This window comes from Drosophila serrata, unplaced genomic scaffold, assembly GCF_035046125.1.
Source record: "Drosophila serrata isolate PLE 108 unplaced genomic scaffold, ASM3504612v1 contig_273, whole genome shotgun sequence".
NCBI classification, from domain to species: Eukaryota; Metazoa; Arthropoda; class Insecta; order Diptera; family Drosophilidae; genus Drosophila; species Drosophila serrata.
In genome coordinates, this window is record NW_028257171.1 from 396,052 (window position 1) to 420,185 (window position 24,134).

At 37.0% G+C, this 24,134-nt stretch overlaps 1 protein-coding gene across 10 annotated transcripts in view; it reads right to left on the minus strand.

The window, feature by feature from the left end:
• Positions 1-23,714, minus strand: part of Abl (tyrosine-protein kinase Abl) — a 32,049-nt gene extending 8,335 nt beyond the window's left edge. For 4 of the 10 annotated variants that reach the window (XM_086834633.1, XM_086834628.1, XM_086834630.1 and 1 more), the window contains exons 1-2: positions 23,493-23,714; positions 21,382-23,422 (exon numbers count right to left, since the gene is read on the minus strand). In XM_086834633.1, the coding sequence (XP_086690759.1) occupies positions 21,382-21,751 (370 nt within the window). In that variant the 5' untranslated portion in view covers positions 21,752-23,422; positions 23,493-23,714. Of the gene's footprint in view, positions 1-1,658; positions 1,713-21,381; positions 23,423-23,492 lie in introns of those variants that run through there. The other 6 variants (XR_015272087.1, XM_086834629.1, XM_020951872.2 and 3 more) reach the window with 3 other exon arrangements.
• Positions 23,715-24,134: the final 420 nt, after the last annotated feature.

Below are 24,134 nucleotides of genomic sequence, written 5' to 3' on the forward strand. Positions count from 1 at the left end.
GGAGCAAGTGCTGGGTTTGAGGGAATAGCAGAGGGGCTGCTGCCCTGCTCTCGGTCTGCTCCATTGAGGGAATGGAATAAATTATGCATTAAGCGGCATAAAATTACACAAATCGTTGACTGCCAGCGGTGAACCAGGAATCCCCTTCCTGAACGAAGCGATTTTTTTATTGTGGGAAGAGTTCTAACTGATTGTCAGCTCCGGTCTCCCTCCCACACACACATTGCTTTTTCTTTTTAACTGGGTATCCATAGCCATGGAGCCGTATCTATATCTTTGGGATGCATTCCAGAGCGGGGCATGCTGTACATTTAGATACCCAGCAATGCTAACAGAACTATTAAAAATATAGTAATAATAGAACCACTAAAGTTGAAAAGCTCATAACTAAGCCAGCATATATTGATTTATAGGGTCGAAAATGATTTCTTCATTGAGTTACAAGCTTCTGACTAAAATAATGATACCCTACAGAAAAAATAATAAACCTTTACTTAACTGGCCAGTAAATTAAGGATTTTCAAAGGTGTTCATATTGATTGCCATAACTTTTCCGTGTCCAAAGTAGTTCTTAACAATGTCACCATCCAGTTTGAGCTAAAGTTTCACTTGCTAGATCTTTTGTGGGATCTGTAAAACCTGTCTAGATCAACCTTCTATAATAGGGTATCTCTCTTTGTGTACCTTAAACCAGACTTTCGCTTTAGTGTCTCATTGAAATTATTTTACATTTCTACCGATTTTCCAACGTTTGACCAAAGCAAACACTTCCGTTGCATAAAATTCTCTCCACTGAATACATTATTTTTTTTTTTGGGTGAAGTGGAAGTCATTGGTAGACCCGGTAATCTTTGGTTAGCAGTGTTGAATGAGTGAGTGGTTGTGCCAAGCACTCATAATCCGAACCAAATCGTCATGTTTGCATTTGAGAAGGGTTCCCCTGGCACATTCGTTAATTTATGCGCGCGAGACAGGAAATATTAATAGCGAATAATAGGTATATGGAGAGTGGGTTCTGTTCGGTTGTGTTTATGGGGTATAAATAGGGAATACAGGGACAGAGATTAGAGCGGAAATGTTCAGCTCTCCAATGGTGGTCTCTGGGTTCCACCAAGATTAGTCCACTTTACATGCAGTCTCTGTAGATCCAATATTTGACTTTTGGTGACTCACTCTCTATTGAATTGTGGAATTCGAGGCTACCTTTGATTCATATTGTATTTTCTTCATTGGATAAATAATCAAGGAATTCTAACTATTTGTATTGAGTCAGTTTGAAAGCTTAATTATTATTATTATCGGAACTAGGTGTAGATTCAATGCGAATCGTGTAATGACGATCCCAAGCGATTGTATAAGTTTATAGAGGTGGAACATTGGATCTGCAATTATCAAAGTAATGTAAATCTTTGTTTAGGTACCTGAAATGCTTTTTCTTAAATTATTAAATAATTTTTCTTTGTGTCGTTTACTTCTTCTGTAAAAAGTTATGATAGTTTCTCTCTGATATTATTATCATAGTTCATTTCTTCTCATCATTATGATTTTCTGTACTCAAAAAACAACCTAATCATTGTTCGGGAAGCTCTCTTTAATTATTACGAATGACATTACTTATTTGTATTTTATTTTTTTGTTGAATTTTTGTAGTTTGTTACCTAAGTTCATGTGATATTTGCCTGGATGGCTGCGAAAAGAGCTGTGCTTGGTACCTGCAGAAACGAAAGAAACAGAGACAGAGATTTGTGTGTGAGAGAATCTGTGGATTATCCAACTATATATCTAAGAAGGCAGGCAGATTTCGATGCAATATCTTTGGCGATGACAACATGACTGACTACGAGATGTCGAGCTTCAAATTTAAATCATAATAAACAAAATAATAAGAGCACTTAACCTAGGCATAACTCTAGAGTTAAGTAATACTACAATTATATTTATTTTATGTACAATATAGGACGATCTATTTACAGTTGGAGGAAAGGTGGATGGATGGATGGATGACATCAAAAGTGGGTCTTGTAACCGCAGAAAGGCCAATTAGCGACCCTGGTTAGAGCCAGAAGAAAAAGAGTAATAACAATATGATGATGATGGAGACGATGATGGTAGCCAGCACTAAGTGCTGTGAAAAGTATCTCAGAAATTCTGGAAAACCAGAGAGAGACACGCCCCCCCTAGACATTTGACAAAATAGAGGGGAACAAAAAGGGGGCAAGAAATATGTGGCCCATTCGGAGAGCTTAAGCCTCTGCTCAACCGGAATGGGTCCAATGAACTTTAAAGTCACAAAAATTCCACATATGCTCTGCTATGATGGGACTATGGAACCAGCAAAAGATACATAGAGAGATGAAACTAGAGACCCGACGACGTCTGAGAAGAAGCCATGCACATCCGCCATGCAGGTTATTAGCGTGAATTTGGGGCATCTCGACAGCTGAGAGCTGATTACGGATGAGATGATGCACAAGCCACCCCAAAATCTCCCCCCTGAGGAGTGTTCCACTCAGTCAAAAACCCCAAGCCACAAACCCTCTAACCCCCCACAAAAATAAAACCCACTCAGAGACTCAATGGCAAGTGTGTTGAGTAAGCACAGATTGAAATCAGTCGCCTCAGCAGCAGCTGTAAAGTAATGATACAAAATCAGGAATGGAGACTAACTTGAGAAAGCCGATGGTTATATACCCTTGCAGTTTGCTAATAAATTATGGGGTCGAATCGGAAATAAATCATAATAAGGATTCTTTGAATAAATATTTAAATGTATGTATAATAAATCTGCATACTCTATTATCAATTTAAAAAAATTAAAATTGTAAGTAAATCATTTTTTCAAATTTTGAAAAAAATTTTCAAAATTTATTTTTTGACGAGAGAGGGCTAGATTGATTCGGATTTAATGCTGATCAAGATGATATATGATTTATAGGGTTACCTACTAGAGTTATGAGCTTCTGACTAAATTTATAATACCCTTCCAAGGGTATAAAGATACAGTAGTTGCTGGTAAAAGATAATCTATCTCTGGCTTCTCATAATAAAATCAAAATATAATACGCTAGTTTATAACTTATTTCACATTATTTCCAAAGAAAATGAATCATTTATTAAGTTAAATCCAGACCCAATTATGTTTAAGAATCCATTCTTGCTTACTTATAATCAAAACCAACTGCTAATGACTAATGCTTTCCACTCCCAAGAGATTCCTGCTTACTTAGTAAACACTGTGGGACCACAAAGAACTAGTACATAAACTATTGAAAAGCTTTTCACTACAGACTGGCAGCAGTTACTCATGGCAAAAGTGTCCCTCGAGATGTAGCCTTTGTTTAATGGCGTGTCCTTGTCTGCCATTTATTATCTAAGGATGCAAGCCATAATGGCTCTGCTCTTCAGCTTCAATGTCTGATTTATTGCCATGCATTTCCCTAGCTTTCCATGTCTGTCATTCATTCATTCATTCATGGTTTCATGTTGTTTGCGGGTTTGATTTCTGGACTGGCTCTCAGTTTTTATCTCATTTGAGTGCACGTTTTGCTTTAGTTTTATATTTTTTTTCGTAGCTTTGTTGTATTTTATTTTAGCTGTCTGTTGTGTATTTTTTTTTTTTACTTCTACGTATTTCTGTGTTTTCAGCTCAAGGGCTTTTGTGTCTTAACCTGGCAGGGATTTTCAGTTGGCCTCGGCTGCTTCTACACTCTACTTGTCGGATTTCATTCACATTTCGCCTTTGGCTCCCTCTTGGCCAGACATCCAGACACATATAGAAAGGGGCACGGTGGACCTACTCACTGGGTTGCTAGAAGGAGGAAGAGGAGGCGTGGCCAGTCAACAGTAATAAACTTTTACGGTGTAAATTTAATTAGTCATTTCTCTGGCTTCCGTTGAGCCCAGTTGAGCGAGAATTGAGAGGGGGAAATTCTAGGGGATTTGATTTCAGCTTTTGCCTCTGTGCCGAGAGGCCTTGGGAACTTTTCAATTTGATTAAAGTTAAAAAGGGGAAAATAAAGGCAAGAGATACATAGTTGATAAAGAGAACTTTTTAATTTGAATTCAGTTAAGTAAATAATGTAGTCATGTTTCTAGTTAAAGGGAAATGGAATTGATTGTAGAGCAGCTTGTATAATTAATTATTTTATCATCTACATTCAAGTCAAGTCAAGGCTTAGAAATCCTAAACTAGATTTCTTTCTCCAAAATACCCAATAAGAATGCATTTTCTCTTACTTTTCATGACCTAACGATACTTTTCCGAAGCGGAACTTTTGAAGCGGAACTTGAGATCATTAAGCTGACAGCCCCAACGATTAGAGCAATATTTATACATACATACATATACGCCCCGAAGGGAAATGGAAACCAAAAAGGGCCAGCTTTTTAAGGGAATTATGAAGAAATTAACCTAGTAAAGATACAAAAAGAGTTTTTCCTCCCCAACATATGTTTATCTTTGGGAATTTAACTAAAGTTTCCCATGTAATTTCCCCTGTTTTTTGTAAACTGACAGGAAAAAAAAGCAACTGGTAACGGTTGTAGGGAATGCCAGAAAAACTGTAAAAGAATTTAATTTATTCTTTGTTTTTTAGTGGGGGTTAGAAACTCCTGGGATCAAGTTCCTCCCGTTTTGCCAGAGTGCGAAAAAATGTTGTGCGAAAAAAACTACAGAGCAAGGAACCGGGATAGAAAATGCGAAAACAAAAGGAAAGTTATGTAAAGGCAACCAGCCGGAGGCTTCTCTAGGGGTGGCCGAGGTGGTGGCCAGGATGACTTGGCCCTGCACTTGGCAAAAGGAATATGAAGGAAAAAATTATATATTTATATATATATAAGTATATATGTATGTATATAAAATCCACCCTTTGCTGATGATGACAAAAGGCAACTCCCTTTGGCTGCCACCGGCAATTTTACCACTTTTCTAAGGATTCCGCACTCAAGGCTAGTGGCTGTGCTGACTGCCTTATGCTGGGCCCAAGGGGACGAAAAAGAACGAGAGCACAAAGGACGAGGGGTGCTGGTAGCCCAATGTGACGTGTGACGCAGCCGGCCGCCTTCTATACACTTAAAAATAAAACACAACACATATCTGAGATCTGGCTGGCAGCAGTCATTTCGTTCCGGTGATGTTAGAATCAGTTGGGAATCATATCCACAGATGTGCGATATTTGTTTTGGAACAAATTTATGCTATTTGAATGAAACTATGGAGCTATTCTTTTATATAATTTTACTAGTAAATATATATACATATATCTGCCATATGGATGATCAATAAATAGCTATGATTAATAATTACCTATGAGCCGTAAGTAACTAAGAGCAGTAAGTAACTCTGAACAGTAAGTATCTATGACCAGTAGGTAACTATGAGCAGTAAGTATCTATGAGCAGTAAGTATGTATGATCAGTTACTAACTTTGAACACTAATAAACAATGACTTGCAACTTTTGTAACACAACACATATCTGAGACGTGGCTGGCAGCAGTCACTTCGTTCCGGGGATGTTAGAACTAGTTGGGAATCATATGCACAGATGTGTGAGATTTGTTTTGAGACAAATTTAAGAGCAATCTATTTGAATAAAACTATGGAGTTATTCCTCTATATAATTTTAATAGTATATAAGTCGGAGTATGGCAAGTCGGTGAACTATATATACATATATATCTGCCATAGGAATAATCAGCAAATACCTATGATTAATAATTAACTATGAGCCGCAAGTAACTATGAGCAGTAAGTAACTCTGAACAGTAAGTATCTATGACCAGTAAGTAACTATGAGCAGTAAGTATCTATGAGCAGTAAGTATGTATGATCAGTTACTAACTTTGAACACTAATAAACAATGACTTGCAACTTTTGTAACACAACACATATCTAAGACGTGGCTGGCAGCAGTCACTTCGTTCCGGGGATGTTAGAACTAGTTGGGAATCATATGCTACATGTGTGAGATTTGTTTTGAGACAAATTTAAGAGCAATCTATTTGAATAAAACTATGGAGTTATTCCTCTATATAATTTTAATAGTATATAAGTCGGAGTATGGCAAATCGGTGAACTATATATACATATATATCTGCCATAGGAATAATCAGCAAATACCTATGATTAATAATTAACTATGAGCCGCAAGTAACTATGAGCAGTAAGTAACTCTGAACAGTAAGTATCTATGACCAGTAAGTAACTATGAGCAGTAAGTATCTATGAGCAGTAAGTATGTATGATCAGTTACTAACTTTGAACACTAATAAACAATGACTTGCAACTTTTGTAACACAACACATATCTAAGACGTGGCTGGCAGCAGTCACTTCGTTCCGGGGATGTTAGAACTAGTTGGGAATCATATGCACAGATGTGTGAGATTTGTTTTGAGACAAATTTAAGAGCAATCTATTTGAATAAAACTATGTAGTTATTCCTCTATATAATTTTAATAGTATATAAGTCGGAGTATGGCAAGTCGGTGAACTATATATACATATATATCTGCCATAGGAATAATCAGCAAATACCTATGATTAATAATTAACTATGAGCCGCAAGTAACTATGAGTAGTAAGTAACTCTGAACAGTAAGTATCTATGACAAGTAAGTAACTATGAGCAGTAAGTATCTATGAGCAGTAAGTATGTATGATCAGTTACTAACTTTGAACACTAATAAACAATGACTTGCAACTTTTGTAACACAACACATATCTGAGACGTGGCTGGCAGCAGTCACTTCGTTCCGGGGATGTTAGAACTAGTTGGGAATCATATGCTACATGTGTGAGATTTGTTTTGAGATAAATTTAAGAGCAATCTATTTGAATAAAACTATGGAGTTATTCCTCTATATAATTTTAATAGTATATAAGTCGGAGTATGGCAAATCGGTGAACTATATATACATATATATCTGCCATAGGAATAATCAGCAAATACCTATGATTAATAATTAACTATGAGCCGCAAGTAACTATGAGCAGTAAGTAACTCTGAACAGTAAGTATCTATGACCAGTAAGTAACTATGAGCAGTAAGTATCTATGAGCAGTAAGTATGTATGATCAGTTACTAACTTTGAACACTAATAAACAATGACTTGCAACTTTTGTAACACAACACATATCTAAGACGTGGCTGGCAGCAGTCACTTCGTTCCGGGGATGTTAGAACTAGTTGGGAATCATATGCTACATGTGTGAGATTTGTTTTGAGACAAATTTAAGAGCAATCTATTTGAATAAAACTATGGAGTTATTCCTCTATATAATTTTAATAGTATATAAGTCGGAGTATGGCAAATCGGTGAACTATATATACATATATATCTGCCATAGGAATAATCAGCAAATACCTATGATTAATAATTAACTATGAGCCGTAAGTAACTAAGAGCAGTAAGTAACTCTGAACAGTAAGTATCTATGACCAGTAGGTAACTATGAGCAGTAAGTATCTATGAGCAGTAAGTATGTATGATCAGTTACTAACTTTGAACACTAATAAACAATGACTTGCAACTTTTGTAACACAACACATATCTGAGACGTGGCTGGCAGCAGTCACTTCGTTCCGGGGATGTTAGAACTAGTTGGGAATCATATGCACAGATGTGTGAGATTTGTTTTGAGACAAATTTAAGAGCAATCTAATTGAATGAAACTATGGAGTTATTCTTCTATATAATTTTACTAGTATGTAAGTCGGAGTATGGTAAATCGGTGGACTATATATGTACATATATATATAGCTGCCATAGGAATGATCAGTAAATACCTATGATCAATAATTAGCTATAAGCCGTAAGTAACTATGAGCAGTAAGTAACTCTGAACAATAAGTATCTATGAGCAGTAAGTAACTCTGAACAGTAAGTATCTATGACCAGTACGTAACTATGAGCAGTAAGTATGTATGATCAGTTACTAACTTTGAACACTAATAAACAATGACTTGCAACTTTTGTAACACAACACATATCTGAGACTTGGTTGGCAGCAGTCACTTCGTTCCGGGGATGTTAGAACTAGTTGGGAATCATATGCACAGATGTGCGAGATTTGTTTTGGGACAAATTTAAGAGTAATCTATTTGAATGAAGCTATGGAGTTATGCTTCTATATAATTTAACCAGTACATAAGTCGGAGCATGGCGAATCGGTGGACAATATGTATGCATATATGTATATAGCTGCCATTGGAACGATCGGACCATTTTAAGAACAAGTATGAACTTTTCCAGTTAAGGTCTGGTCTTAAGAGTGAGTAACTTGCTATTCATCAGATTGTAGACTAAATATTTCACCTTATCCTGATAATAAAATCTATAAAATAGTTCTCAATTTCTTCTTGTGTATCCACATACTTGATGGGAATCAAGTGTGTGCAATAAATACATATTAAAGAGCGACAGACAGAGTGAACAAAAAAGGTGGGACTAAAATCAATAATGAAAACCTTTACTGCCGCCCAGAGCCTGAGTGTTGAGTGTCATCCATAAAATCGCATCATCGCCAGCAAATTAATTGAATGCCGGCATCCAGCCCACAAGAGGACACAAATGCAGGACTGTGGGGTGGTGCAGAAAATTGAAACAAAAAACAAAACTCAGAAAAGTGGGAAAAGGTGAAGGACAAGCACTGCGGCAGGCCACATAAAAGGGCGTCGCCCGAGACCCACGAATGGAAGCTGTGAATACCCTAGAGTTCGCAATAACATTTCCAGGTACTTATGACTTCATAAAAGATTAAAGCTTGTATATATCTCGTAGTTATATAGAAACCTAGTTAATAATAAATAAATAAATCCCAATTAAATATATTTTAATCAAATTTTTATAGCACCAGACATCTTCTTAGATAATCAAGCTCAAACCCTACTCTTTTTGAGTTTATCCAGGGTATCTCCTCTGTAAAGGTTATAAAAAAATAGGTAGCAATTTGTGGAGAAGGTTCCATCGATCCGTGTCTCCCCCCTTCAATGTGCATCCTTGCAATGTTGTTGTCCTTGCCACAAACTTCACAAAGCTGCAACATTTTCGCTTTGAATACATTTTTCTGTCACGGACAGAGGGGAAAGTTTATCTCACAAACTTATCTGAAATGGAATCTGGGCCTTGGATATCTGGCTGTGAGTTTATCAAAAACGGCTTGGCAGGTTTACAGGGAAAGTATCTCGTAGATATATGGTATCCATCAAATATCCATTATCACGTGACCAAAGGGCTACCCATATCAGTGTCCATTGTAAATGGAAATTGACTTTTAATTGTCGACCAGTAAAAGCGAACAAAACAAAAAGCTCGAAAAACCATCGGCATGCACAATTTTATGTGGCTATGCAAATGAAAAACTGAATGACCGGGAATGGGATTGGGAACGGAGAGGGGTAAGTCGGTGCGGAAATAAGCAGCATACGACATCGCGTTGGCCAAATACTCGCCACACTCAACAGTCCAACTGTGAGTGTCAAGTGAGTGACTCACTCACAGAACAGACACCAAAAACACAGTGGAACAATTGAGCAAATTAAAGAGTAATAAATATGATGAATGGAAAGGTTCCTTACCAAAAATTCATACTTTAAAAGCACGCCTTGATTTTAGAGAAAATATTTAGGTGGTTATTTAATTAAATGAATACCTTGTACAAGACTAAATAAACCTATGTATAAAAACCTTATTAATTTACTACAATAACTTCGAATTTAAGGTATGCCCCATAAGAATGTATCTTAAACTTTACTTTAAGGCTTTTCCTATCCACAGTTCTTGACTGAAACCTATTCGGAATTCACACACATGCCATTCATTCATGATTCTTTATTGTTTTGATTTTACTTTTTGGCTTTTTCTTCATTTGTTTTTTACCTGCCATTTTTCTGTGTCTGCGCCAGTTTGCTGTCTGTGTTGGGGTTTGGTTTTGCATTGTTTTTGTTTATGTTTTATGGCTTATTGTTTATTGTTGATTGTTTATGGCTAAACCGTGGAGAGCAGAGGCATTTGTCATATTTTTTTCCTAGATATATGTGCTTATTCATTTGCATGTAAAAACATTCTCAAACATTTTGCGTGGGCATATTTTTGTAGATCATAAATTTTAACCATAAAACTATGTGTTCTTATTGTTCCGGGGCGTGTGTCTCCTCTCTCTGTTCTAGATAAACAAATGTGAAAAGCTCTCGGGGGAAGATAAGAAAAAAACCCAGAGAGCTGAGGGTCAGATCATCAAAACAACCAGATGGACTCTGGAGGAAGTCGCCAGAGACAATGCTCTGGAATTTCTAAAGGCATGGGAACAACAGCCTGAGATGACAGTAACAAATAGAAAAGTCTCAAGTGCGTGGGCGGAAAAACTCCAATTGTTTTCCGAACATGAGAAGAAACCTTGGGAAACTCCGTTTCAAACTGAAAGTGTGCTTCAAATTAACCTTTGTCACTGCACTTTGCGTAATCTCTCAATTAAGTGCCACCGAAAAATAGAGGCGTACATAAAATGCTGAAAATATATAATTTCCAAGATCAAAGTGCCATTTGCCGGAGCATGTAATTAGCCTCGTGCAATTGTAGTGGTAACATTAATGGGAATTGAAATATTTTCCACCTAACCCAATCAATGTAATCTCAACGCTCGACAAATGAAATTTGATTATCTTTATGGCTGGAAGGGAGCTCGGGCCTAAAAGCTTTTTAATGTGCGCAATTTTCCCTGACAAATACATATGTATGTATCTATGTATTTTGGTTGAAAATTCCTCTCCCTCTGTCGTTTCTATCATTGTCATTGTCGCATTTCCCCATTTTATGTAACCCCACCGGTCACGTCTATTGCGTATCCGTTCAGTTGTCCGGCTAATTGTTGGATAATGACGTAAAAAACAGATTTCTAATTTCTTTTTGGGTGTGATCTTTTGGTGGAAAAACACAGAGGAAACAATTATTTTTGACTACTTCTATAGAGTTTTTTCAGTTGAGCTATGCTTTACATTGAAAACTTATAGAGAACGATTAGATTGAGGTCAGCGGTATAATGATAATAAGTTCCTTAGATAATATTTCGAAATAAAAAGGTTTAAAGAAATTGTGATTCCAAGCTTTTAAATAAGTTTGAACTAATTTCGTTTATACCCTCAATTTATTGCAAGCCATTCATTACCCAAAAAAAAATCCAAAATTGACTCGAAAAAATATGTAATTCAGTACTATTCATATTATTAATAATTATACCCCTCTCTCATTAGTTTAACATCATCCAAAAAAGGTCTTACCGCATTATGATTTAACCAATTTTTGTTCGTACAAATTACGCACCTAACAAAATGAAAAAACAACAATGAAAAATCGTTGTAGTTTTCACTTTTCTCGCCTGTCTGCAATAATAATTACCATTTTCACAGCAAATGATTTTCTATTTCCAGCTGTCTGTTTTTCAACTATTTTTACTCCATTATTCGTCTGCGTGTATATGATTTTTTATCTTTATTTTTCAGTTTTTATACCCTTCCAAGGGTATTTTAATTTAAGTCACAAGCTTGTATCTCAGTGAAGGAGTAATTTCCGACCCTATAAATGATATATATTCTTGATCAGTATTAAAAAATGTTGCAAAGTAAAAATGTTCATATAAATATAATCAAAGAATGCTATTCGATCCTATAATTTAATTACAGACTGCAAGGGTATATAAATTCGTATGTTTCCTTTCTTATTAGTTTTCTGATTTCGTTTTTTCGGCGCTTAACTTAAGTCGAGCGTGGAAAAGCGGAAAATTTGTTGTAAAATCACTGAAAACTCGTATTCTTTGCCTCGGTAAATGAGTGATTGATTGAGTCAGCAATTAACAGAAATGTTTTAAATTTTTGATTTGTTTATTTTTATTTTTCATTTTTCATTGAGTGAATGAAAACGAAAAACTAAAAATAAATGCCGGGCAAAGTGAAAGTTTAGCACTGATTTTTTCCACCTGTAAGCGTAAAAGTTGAACGAACTGATTGATAACGATTGTGATTAATGACTCTGGCGTTTCTAGTTTGCTTTTTTCGAGGCATTTTAATTCCAATTTGGTGTTTTCCCACAGCGAAATTTCCCCCAAAAAGCAGATTGAAATCTTTTCTTTTCTTCTGCCTGGGACCAGGACAAGTTCTTCTTCCAAAGAAAAAGGTTCGTTTATCTTGATTGTGAGAACAGAATGCGAAATCAGGCAGGGAAAAGAAAAGGTCTTGGCTCGGGAAATTGAAAAGAGACGTGGAAAACTATTTAAAGCCGAAGTAGAAGCAGAGGAACTCCATGCCCATCATATTCTCTATGATGGGGCAAAAAGAAAACTGCAAAGAAATACGACTTCTTGGTGATTCATTTTCCTTCGCTTCTTTTTTATTTTGCACTTCCTTTCCTCAGCTGGATTCCTTCTCGGTTTTCTTGGAAGCAAGTGCAATTGCTATAAATGAAATGAAACGGACGACGAGCGACAACCAGCCACGGATGTGGATGTCGTTTAAATATTACCAGACGGCATAAAAATTGACAGACGTCGCCAGACAAAGCCCAAACACAAACTTCTGAATGAGCCGTCCATGCGGAGCGAGTGAAATAATCCTCCTAAAAGGAGAAGAGCCTCGAACTTCGGATTACCCTTTAAAAATAACTAAATTGTTGATTTCTAAAACTAAATTTGTAAAGGGACTCTTAACAAACTAAACCTTTGAATTCTTGTTGTATAAACTACTATTTAAAACAGATAGTGTCTGCTTAGGCCGAGACTTGGCCGTTTGTTTAAACAAATGACTGTTTTCTTCTTTATTTTAATATATTTTTAATATACATATCTTTATCTTAAATACCAATTCCCCTAACTTCTTCAGGGTATTTAACGAAAACAGAAGCGAAAGTGCTAAAAGACACGCAGAAGAGGAAAGAGGAAGTGGCAGCCGGCAAGGCAATTAAATGAATTAAATTTCGCATTAATTATGTAGAAAAAAAAACAATCAACAAAAACATATAAAGATCGGTTTTTTGTGTGCAGTTCAAATTATTAATGTCCCAAATTTCAGTTATGTTCTTCTGCTTTTGGGCATATTTTTTCCCCAGTTTCATGTTTTTGGCCAACGGTTCACTGACCACCAGCTGATAGAGATGGGGATATCCAAGTAGAAAGAGATGGGTATACTCAAGAAGAAAGAGATGGAGACATTGCTTTGTTGGGGGCTGCCACCGGCAAATAAAAAAACAGGTTTCACTTGCATTTGTCATGCTTTTTCTTTTCTTTTGCACACATTTCTTTTCTTTTCTCCTCGCTCGATAAACGGTTGGCAATTTTCTTAATTTGTTTTGTGCAAAAAAAAAGATAAATAACAAGAAATAAATATATATATAAATGTAGAGCTGTCTATTTAAATAGTTTTTTTTAGGAGAGAAACTAATAAGCAGGCCAGAAGAATGGGTGAAATTTTCTGTCTTAATTGGAAGGGAAAAAGCAATTAGCGAATAAATATGAGTTATAAATAAAGTGAAATTGAAGCTAAGAAATATTATTTCTTTCTGATTTTAAATGCTTAAAGTCTAGCCGCAGAGCTTAAGTTGTCTTTTCGCTATTTGTGGGAATATTTCGCACATCATTCATTTCACACTTCATTTGTGCACCTTTTGTTGCTTATTCTTATTTCACCTTCTGGCTGGGGGATTATGCCACACCTGAGCTGAGAAAAAAATTCAACCAACCTGCTGCAGCTGCTATTTCTGCAGAGATTATATTATGCGCCTGCCTTTCGCTATCTGGAGCCTGAACTAAAGGTGAATAAAGGTGGTTCATATATATGTAAGTATATGTTTATGTGTATCTACGTGTAGGCATATCCGAGGTTGTGAACGTGCCAAGCTGTCGAGAAACTTGAACCCCCTTTTGCCACCACCCACCTGAGCCCATGTCTGCCTGACCCCCCTTCTCGGATCGCATAAACAACAGTTGCAATTGCAAACGTGATTGGAGCGAATGCAATTCAAAACCCGAGACAGAATCAGAAACAGAAACAGAGACAGTGGCAGAGAGAATTGAGACACAGACTGAAGACTGACACCGAGAATGATGCAGAATCGAAATCAGTATCTCGGATTCTTCAAACTTCTCTTATGGCTCAATGATGGATTCAGTTCTGGCTAGGAAACTGGTTTCCAATCACATTCGGGCCCAAAACAGTAGACAGTCGGGGAAATTAGAACCTTGAGATGTAAATCTAATTTTTAGTGGATGAAACATAACTATAAGAAAGATTAGACTAAACAAAACATTATTATATATAAAGTACAATTTAGAGGTAATTGTATCTCTTACCTATTTATAAAAAGTTGTTAAAGACAATATGATTCTGTTATTTTTAAATGCAAATTCAATTTATTATTGATTAATATAAACATGTTTCCAGCTTGATTGCTCGACCCTCTCCTAAATCTTCAAACCCCATTATATGTTTTATTTTTCAAACAATTTTGTAACACTTTTAAGGCATAAAAAATACATAGAATAAAAAATTATACCCATTATGTTTGTATCCATTAAGCTCTAGAATTGTTTATGTTTGTGCCCTGCACTGGATGCAATAAACATAAATAATAATATATAATAAAAGGAGAAAAGTATTTTATTTGCTGATTTATATGACCTTGTGGGCTTGTTTAATAAAAAGAGAGAGAAAATCGCTCAATTTAATAAACGCAAACCCAGAAGGAAAAAAGGGGGAAAGTAGAAAGGGGAATTCGTGTGTGTTTGCTTTTGGGTATTGCAAGCAGAACCAAAATATTTTAGAGATAAATAAATATTTTGAGTTGAGTGCTTTCCCTCATAATTTCCGATTTAAACAAAGATAATAAAGATATTGTGTAGTGTAGAGCAGTGTCAGTCACTCAATCAATCAATCAAGTGGCGTCAATATTTATGACCTCAAATAATCAAAGCAAAGCAAAGAATAGAGAAAAAGACTTCTTGGGCTTCTAATTAGTTGCCGTTATATGCTACTTTTCTCCATGAATATATTTATATAAATATTTTCTCCTCTTGTTTGTTTTTTTTTTCTCCATATATTTCTATTTTCCTACGTTGCCGTCTAATTTATGCAAACAATTTTCAGTGAGGCGAAAAGACCGCGGGGGAAATGGTCTCCTAGAGACTTGAAATAAAATGCGGGTCCCATTCTCCTGCTCCTCCTCCAAGGGGAATGCGAAAATGGGAAAATTAAAATCGGAAATAATGAAAACTGTCATTATAACTTGGCCTTATGTCACGCAAATAGGCAAAATAGACTTTAAATTGATTGGGGGAAATCACACGAAATTATAGTGTTGTCAGATTTATGATGATCTATGGGATTTATGGTGATCATAAAAGTTCAAGTCTCTTGGGAATTTAAATGGTATGCGAGAACTTTCAAGGGATTAATTTTCTAATGACAGAAAATTCCTTGGGTTTCAGTTTTATTTACCCGAATAAATTATTTTCCTTACTTTGCGTGCAGTTGTTGTACCCAAAACATCAGCTGTTATTTGAGCTTCGAACAGCTGTTGGCGACTGTCCAATTGGAATTCGAAGAGCTGGCGGAGTTTTCTTTGTTTCTACGATTTCGATTGACACGCCATAAAGAAGGGCGGTTGGGAGAGGTTGGATAGTGCCTAAGAACTGGAATCGGTCTAAAAATATCAAAAAATGAAAACATCAAAGCGCTTGGGCCTGGGCAATGCAATCTCATCGAACAAACTGAACCAAAAAGAAGCCGAAAACGAAACAAAATGAAGCACGAAAGGATTTACGAGCTTGATCGAAAACAGGAACAGCCACAAATACTAAAGATATATACATATATATATATATATCTTTGGTTGGGTGCATACCAAGACAGAAAGAGAGCGAGAACATGCAAAATAACGTCATGGCGCGTAGTGCACTTTGTTCCTGCTCCAGTAAAAGTCAGGGGCGCTGTCAAAGGTCAGACAGTGACAGAGGGGTTGAGTTATATTTACTTCACTATTGTCTCTGTAACATTTTATTTATAAATATTTCAGATATTCAGTGGGCAAATTTATGTGTCTTTTCTTAATCTTAATGTGTAACATTTCCTTTATCAAATATTCGTTTTATTATTATACCCCTTCAGGGTATTATTATATTAGTCAGAAGCTTATAACTCTAGAAGGAATCACTTCCGACCCTTTAAATCATATATATTCTTAATCACCATCAATATTCAAATCGATCTAGACATGGCCGGTAAAAAAAGTTCTAAGGTTTGGATTTTTTTATTTGTTTAATTCAGTATGCAGATTTATTAATCTAATAAAAACTAGCACACAGCTTTCCGAATTGAGTTTAATGCTTTTTTGGCTTAGGTATGAGTTTTTTAAACTTTTATTTGCCAAAACAATAATTGCCATATAAAAATATCAATAATATTTTAGTATTAAACTGAGAACCTAAAGAACATACGATACAACAGATACAACACTTAGATACATTTCATTTGGGCCCCCATCTAAGCCACATTTGTGACTACGCCCCTCTGTGATTTCTGACTACTCCAACTTTCCATCTCTGTCAGCGCCCAAAGGAAATTGTATAAAAACGACAATAACAACACAGAAAGCATGGAAAAGAGATACACATTTTGTTTTTGGAGGCTAATAATAGAAGTGCAGCCGTTAAAGAGAAAATGCTTACAAAGTGGTAATGGAGACAGCAACACCCCCTTTGCCCCTTTCGATTTCCCTTTGGCCGTGGAGAGTGAGTGCGACAATTATGTTTCAGCACATATAAAAATCATTGAAGAAATATTTATGCGACTTGTACATTAATTCCGTGTTTGGAAAGCAAGCCGAATAGCAAACAATTTTCCCCTGCCATGGTGCCGTCACCTGTTTGCCACCTTTCCAGCATACACCTCCTAACCGTTCCCACCTCCTCCACCTCGTCCACCTCATCCTCCTCCTCCTCAATTCCACCCATTAGCCTTGTGAAAAGTTCATTTGCCCCGACTCATAATTTGCCGCTTGCATGTCAAACAAACTGAGACCGAACGAACACACAACTCTCGGGTTTCCCTCCTGGCAAAAAAAGAGACGGAGGGACAGAGCGAAAGAGCAACGTGATATACACAGTAAAAAATAATAATAATAATGAATAATAATCAGTAGTATTAGCCTAATTGCACGAGAAGCAGAAACTACGATTCAGTAAAGAAACTTATGAGACTACTGCATTTAAATCATTAAAATCTATCTTTTAAAATCTTTTGATAACTATCTATAACTTTGAGCTGGGGTTTACTTATCCAACATAGTTTTATCTATATACAAAATAAAAAACTAGGGTAGTGAACCGAAAACCAGAGCACTAATGAACCGGAACCGACTTTTTCCGGTTTACTGAAACTAGAAAGTTATTTCCTATATCTAAACCTTAATTATTAAAAGTCCAAGAATATAATCTTTTTCATATAACCAAGCTTGGAATTTTGAATTGACTTTAAAAAATACTTTTGTGTGAAAGCAATTACCAGTATCAAATAATAAAAATATGATATCATACCGCTTGTTAAGCTTTTGCATATGTTTTCATTTTCGGCAGGAATGTGCGGAATTTTTTAAACCATAATCCAAGAGCTTATGTGTCTTTGTTTTAAGAAATTAATAACAACAAATTAAAGTTCAAGTTATGAAAAAAAAAGAAAGTTCAATAAACTTCCTGAAATTCAAAGAACGAAATAAATATCCAATTTAGATGAACTTAAAAGATATTTTCTTTCAGCGTAGAGAAAACGCACTTCATGGACTTTTTTCTCCTTGAGAAAAGGAGTTGGGGCTTCGCTCCCACTTGAGTCTATTTTTGAGACGTCAACTTGCGTGAGCTGTTTGCCGAGTGGTGCAGTGGCTCCAATGGCGAGGACTGGGTGTGTGTGTGTGTGTGTGTGTGGTGCACACTCTGCAATTGGCAACTCCATTGAGGCATCTGCAACGACCTCGGAATCTGCATTGGCATCGACTCCGGCACCGGTTCTACGGTATTTTCCCAAGAGCGACAATCCAATCCCTTCTTCGCCCATGCAACTGTCCCTCAAAAGTGTCTAATTACATAGTATCGTGTAACGAGCAACAACAAGCTAATGAAATTGCAACAACTACCTCCTACAACAGCTCTGCACTGTGGTATTGTGGTAATACCTGACCAATTAGTTTACCTATTAGACAGTTATGGAAAAGCTTTTCACATCTTCTTTTGATTTTTATCAGGCCAGAGGATTAGTGTAAGTATTTCAGACAGAAGTTTACCAATTAATATAAAAATAATATATAAAATCCATTATAAAATCGACGTATTTTCGAAATATATGTTTAATAACTAGATTGGTTGTATAAATAAATTATTTATCTGATAGGGAATTCTTATCTTACAGACATTTTGTCCAGCTTTTATGGCATTGTCTTGTTTGGTTATAAATAAAGAGGGTTTATTTTTTTATATATCAGTACTTGAAAGATTTGAAGATGTGATTGCTACTAGTAATTTTTTAGTTAAAGCCTCAGGGTGAATCACCTATCAATTGGCTTTCCTAAATAATACCCCTGTTTCAGAACGAGATATGGGTTTTATAATACACTCTATCTGCTCTACAAGACCTGGAGAGACAATCAAAATAAATTATCTTCCAGTGAAAGTGTAATCTGAAATACAGCTGATTTTCAGCAATATCTTTCCACTGTGCCTGAGTAACGTGAGTGTGTGTGTGCTTGGATCTCAGCTGTGATTGAGAGCTGGAGTTCCGTTGCGCGACTTTCCCCCATATTTCCCCCACGAGCGCCGCTGCCGCCGATGGGATACCTAGCTCGACCCGAACTGACAATTGCGGTGAGTTGGGCTTTCCGTTTCTGCTGTTTCGGGGATTTGTGTCGGCTTGTAATCTGCAGGCCCAGACACAGTTTTTTACATTGTAATTTTGTAATTGCATTTTGCAGACCAGACCAGACCAGACACAGAAACAGACACACGAAAAAGGCAATTTGAAAGCCCCCTTTTCGACCTTTTTGGATGGGGCTGCTACACCAAATACTATGCTCTCCGAATAGTTTGGCAAGCAAATAAATGTGCATTTTCTGTGTGGGAAATTCACTTGCACGAAACTGGAAATTTGTCGTATTTTTTATTTCGCATTTTCTTGGACTCTAATGCTGAACTCGCTGCATTCGAGTTATGGGTTACATGCCAGCCCCAATGGATGACTCAATACGAGCATCCATAAATATTTATATATGGAAACCGGCTTATCAGTGCGACTTGTTTGGCTCTCATGACTCTAGCGTTGAGATTGAGTGAACCCGAGTGCACACAATAATATAAGCGACTAATTACCATAAAAATAGCATTAATTGATTACAAATTGCTTGGCGGGAGACGAAAGGAAAGAAGGCTCTATAGCGAGATAAGGAACTGCAGCGAGATTGGATGCTGGACCAAGAGAAATGTCGAAAATACTTTCGATTGCCATAATTTTTCCGCATTTTATGGCTCTCTATGGGAACTTTAAAGCCTTTGTTTATGATTTGCAAGGAACAAATATTAAGTTTAAGCCAGCTTTTGTTTAGAAATACTCTTATTCTGAACTTTGATTAATATAATGAATATATGAATGTATAAATAATCGTTAAAAAGATCAAAAATTGACAAACATTTTCAATTCTAAATTGAGTACGCAGATTTATTAACCTAATAAAAACTAGCATACGATAGTTTTCCGAATTAAAATATTAGCTTTTTTTGGCTGAGTTATGAAATTTTAAATCTTTGATTTAGCGAAAAAATTCCTTTATCAATAACCCAATATTTTGTAGCTTTCACTGATAATTTCTTAGCTATTAAAATCCTACAAATATGTTTCCGTCAGCCTTATCCCTTATACCAAATCCGGGAATCCCACTCAATGGGTGCTCCTATTGTGGTAGGACATCGACGACAGGGACATAAAAAGGCTATTACAAGCGAAGGGAAGGACAAATAAATAAATGCCAGAGAGTAGAGAGCCAGAGAAAATGCGGAAATGGGGGCGGCGGCGGCAGCGGCCAGGAAAATGTTGCAACTTGCCAAGGCAAATAATAGGAAAATATTAGACAAGGAAAAATGTAATAAAAATGTGCGTGAAATGGGAAAGGCCAAAAGGGGGTTGTGGATATATGCAGGAAGCAGAGGAAGTGGAAGTGCCAATGTCAGCGGGGGTGGGACAGAACATATAACGGGGCTCCTCGTGTTCTTGGGTCGCAATTTCAACCACTGTGCGGGTGGCAGGGACAAGGGAAAAGGGATAAGGGTGCAGTATGTGAAGGATGGAGAATATGGAAGAGTGAAGAAGCGAGTACAAAGCGAGTACGACGCATAAAGGATGATGGAGAAAAGGAACGGAACATCAACTGAAACCGCCCCAAAATAGCACAAAAACAACATAACATTTCCATCAAATCGCCGCGTGTTGCTCTCTCTCATTCCACTTCTTTCATTCTTGCTCTCCCTCTTCCTCTCTCTATTCCTCTTTCTCTGCTGTCAACAAAAGAAGCGGCAAAGCAACAATAAGTAAGGAAACTAGCCGGCAAATAACAACAATAATTCCCAATATAATCGGAAGCAATGGGAAAAAGAAATTAGCTCAATTGGAAAGCCAGCATGAAAAGCGACACAGGGGAGTGAAACGACAAGAAAGAGGGGCACAAAGAGGATGAGACGAAGGAGAATTTAATTTTATGCATTTTATGTACAATAAAAACATGATTTGAACAGCGGAAATAAATCAAAATTCGCATCATATTTACATCTGAGATTAAATGCTACGATGCATGTGTCTGTCTACATCGATTTTTTTTTACTTATTTTGCATACAGTAAGCGCAAATTTGAGATCTAGCCATTTTTAATAATTTTCAATAATAAATTTAACCAGGTTTATGTATTTTTATAAAGATTTGTAATTAAAAAAGACTACCTAGCAAGAATCTTCCAAGTTTGATAGAAATTTCTTTATATTTTTAACTAGTTAAAAATATTTAGATTTTTATGTAATTATTTATGCGATAAAAAAAACAACAGACTCAAGTTTGCAATCGCAACGCTGATGTAATTTACACCTGAGCTTGGATGCTGCATGCACTCTGATATTTCAGTGTAGTGGTGAAATGGAATGGCCCCTTTTCCCTTTTCCCTAATACTATATTTACATAATCTCATACAAAATCAACACAGGAAAAGAAAACATGATTCCACCATCAATATGGAAAATGATGGAAATTCGTGTGTATTTTCTGTGTATCCTACATGCAGGTGCAAATCGGAGAAAGAAATAAAATTGAAACTTACCGTTGTGTTCGGTGAAAATGTTGAGTCCAACGGAGGGATTGCATCTCGGGTCCTTGTGTCCACCGCTGCGTTGGCTCAATCCTCCGGAACCGCCCGCTGCTCCACCACTGCTGCTGCCTCCACCGCCCCCGCCGCTGTTGCTGCTGTGTCCGCCGGATGACGACTTGATGCGGGAACCGCGAAGCGTTGAGCCGCCGCCAAGGGGGGCGTTGCTGCCGCTGCCGGAGCCCGAGAGGCTGATGCAGTGCGGCGAGGAGGATGCCACGGGGCTGCTGCTGCTCGAGAGGCCGATGCAGCTGACGGGGGCGACTCCTCCGCCCCCACCCCCACCCGAGTGGGAGCCCCTGTCCTTGCTCTGCTGAGCACCCATTTGTGGGCGGGTGGTGGCCTTAAAGGGGGTTGTGGGTGGTTTTTTCGCTGTCTTTCGCTCCTGCGCAGCAGCAACAACAACTTGTACACTTTTCTCTTCCTCTCTGATTGGCGGCTCCTTTTACCGTTAATTCGCTTACTACTACTATTTGATTTTTCCGCTCTTTCCGTTGCTTTTTCGCTCAATTATTTGCCGTTTTGCCTTTTGCTTTGCTTTAATTTACTTCACTTGTACACACACACTGCCACTACACTCATTTTTCTCTCTCTTTCTGCGGTTTGGAGTAGACAAAAAGATTGGAGACACTCACTCACTACACGCAGCTCACACACACTCACGGAGAAAAGGAAGTTTGCGATTTTATTTGTTACTTCTCCGCTTGACTTTATATCGTTGCTATTTGCGAATTTGCAGCATGTTTGGAGCAAACTTTTATTTGTCGCCACCGCTCGACGAGTGGGAGGCTGTGAGGGGCAGGGGAGGGGCCGTGCTCGAGCGGGGGGCCACAAAACACGCCCTGAAAAATGCACTTTGTCTTCGCTGCCTCCGCCTCTGGCTCTCGCTCGCACTTCTTTTTTTCACTGCTCGCTGCAACTCCCTCGGTCTGGGCTCCTTTTCACGGCTCTGCAAATCCGCAGGCGAAAGCCTCTTGACATTCCTTCCGCGGAGATTTAGATATCTGATCTCTTGCGCCTGTCCTATCTATATCTTGACATTTTTCCGGATCGAATTGGAACCACAACCGAGACGTTCAGAAATTAGTGCTGCAAAACAATATCTCGCGTCGAAGAGTTGCCAGTTTAGCTTGAAAATCATATGGCAAAGCTTTTGAAGTTTGCAACTAGCTATAGCCACTTTTAAATTTTGAATGGGCAAAACGGGAAACATTTGAGAACTCGAGCACAATTAATAAACTTATTTTGTACAACGAAAGTAAAATAGTATGACCCTGAGCCACTACACCTTTTTCCCCGTCAAATGCGTCATTTTTGGAATGGATCAGATGCGGAAAATAAAGGGAATTGTGGGAAATCTGGATTTTTTTTGGCTTTTTTTTACCAGTACCAGTAAGTGACAGCACTGTTTAGAAACCGACATGCGCAGTTATCGATACTATCGATACGTCTTTATGTAAAGTAGTGTTTTGACATACAATTTTACGTAGAGCTTGAATGTTTCGATTGCCGGTGGACATTGTTAATAGATTTATAACAAGAGCTTAACAATTAAAACAATTTTAAAATTAAGATTACTTTCATATTGTTTCATAATGTCGCTTGTAAAAATACATATAAATAATATTTGTGAGCCTGTTTAGCGAAGTTCGATGTATATATCGAGTAGAATCTTAATACGTCATCAAACGGTGGACAACTTTGATGAAGGGTTTAACCTCGGATGAATGGAAACGTAATCAACCAACGTTAAATTATAAATAAAGTTATCTTCTTACGCAAAAAAATGCTTCTTTATTTAATTAACCATTTACATAGCTGGTTTATTCGTGTTTCTTCACTATCTTTTTGGGTTTCCGGAATCATTGAAGATTTCTAATTGGAAACAAATACAAATTCAAATTGGCTAATGCCTATTGACAAGTGTTGGGAAACGTCATATTATAAAGCAAATGTTGGCGGCAAAGTCAGTTACAGATTTAAAACTATCGTAGGACTAAGAAATGATTTTTCTTGAATAATTTATATATTATGATAATAATATTATTGCCATGATTAAGACTTACCACAAATAGAGGACACATAGTTATTCGTCATTGCTTAATTCCTTTCAGTGTGGACTTATTTTCCTCGAGACTTCAATTAGGCTTCTCATAGTATCAGCAAAGTCATCTTCTTCCTGTTTATCCAGATGTATTGGATGGCCACGTCATATTTTTTAAGTCGCAAGAGTAATCACTATCACTATCACCACTGATGTTCACACTAGGTACCCCTAGGACAGACTGAGGCCGGCCGGCGGCAGCGCGCTGTATTTATAGTCTCCGAGGAAAGAGAACAGAGAATGAGAGAGCTAGAGAGATAGAGGCATCGCTAGAGCAAGGCAGAGAGACATAGAGAGTAAGAGATAGCTCTAGAGGCACACATAAGAGGGACAGCCGTACAGAGCGAGCGAGCGAGAGAGGGAGTTTTGCATTTTCGTCTGCATTTAACGATTGTTCCTATTTTATATATGATATAGTTGCCCGATTTTAATAAAATTAATATAGAAATTATAAAACAAATCAAAATGAATATATTTTAAATTAAATGAAAATATTTTAAAAACTGGAAAAGTTATAAATTGTTTTATAAACATTTTCGATCGTTCCTATGGCAGCTATATATATAGTAAATCGATCCGGCCCCTTCATTGGACTATTTTAAAT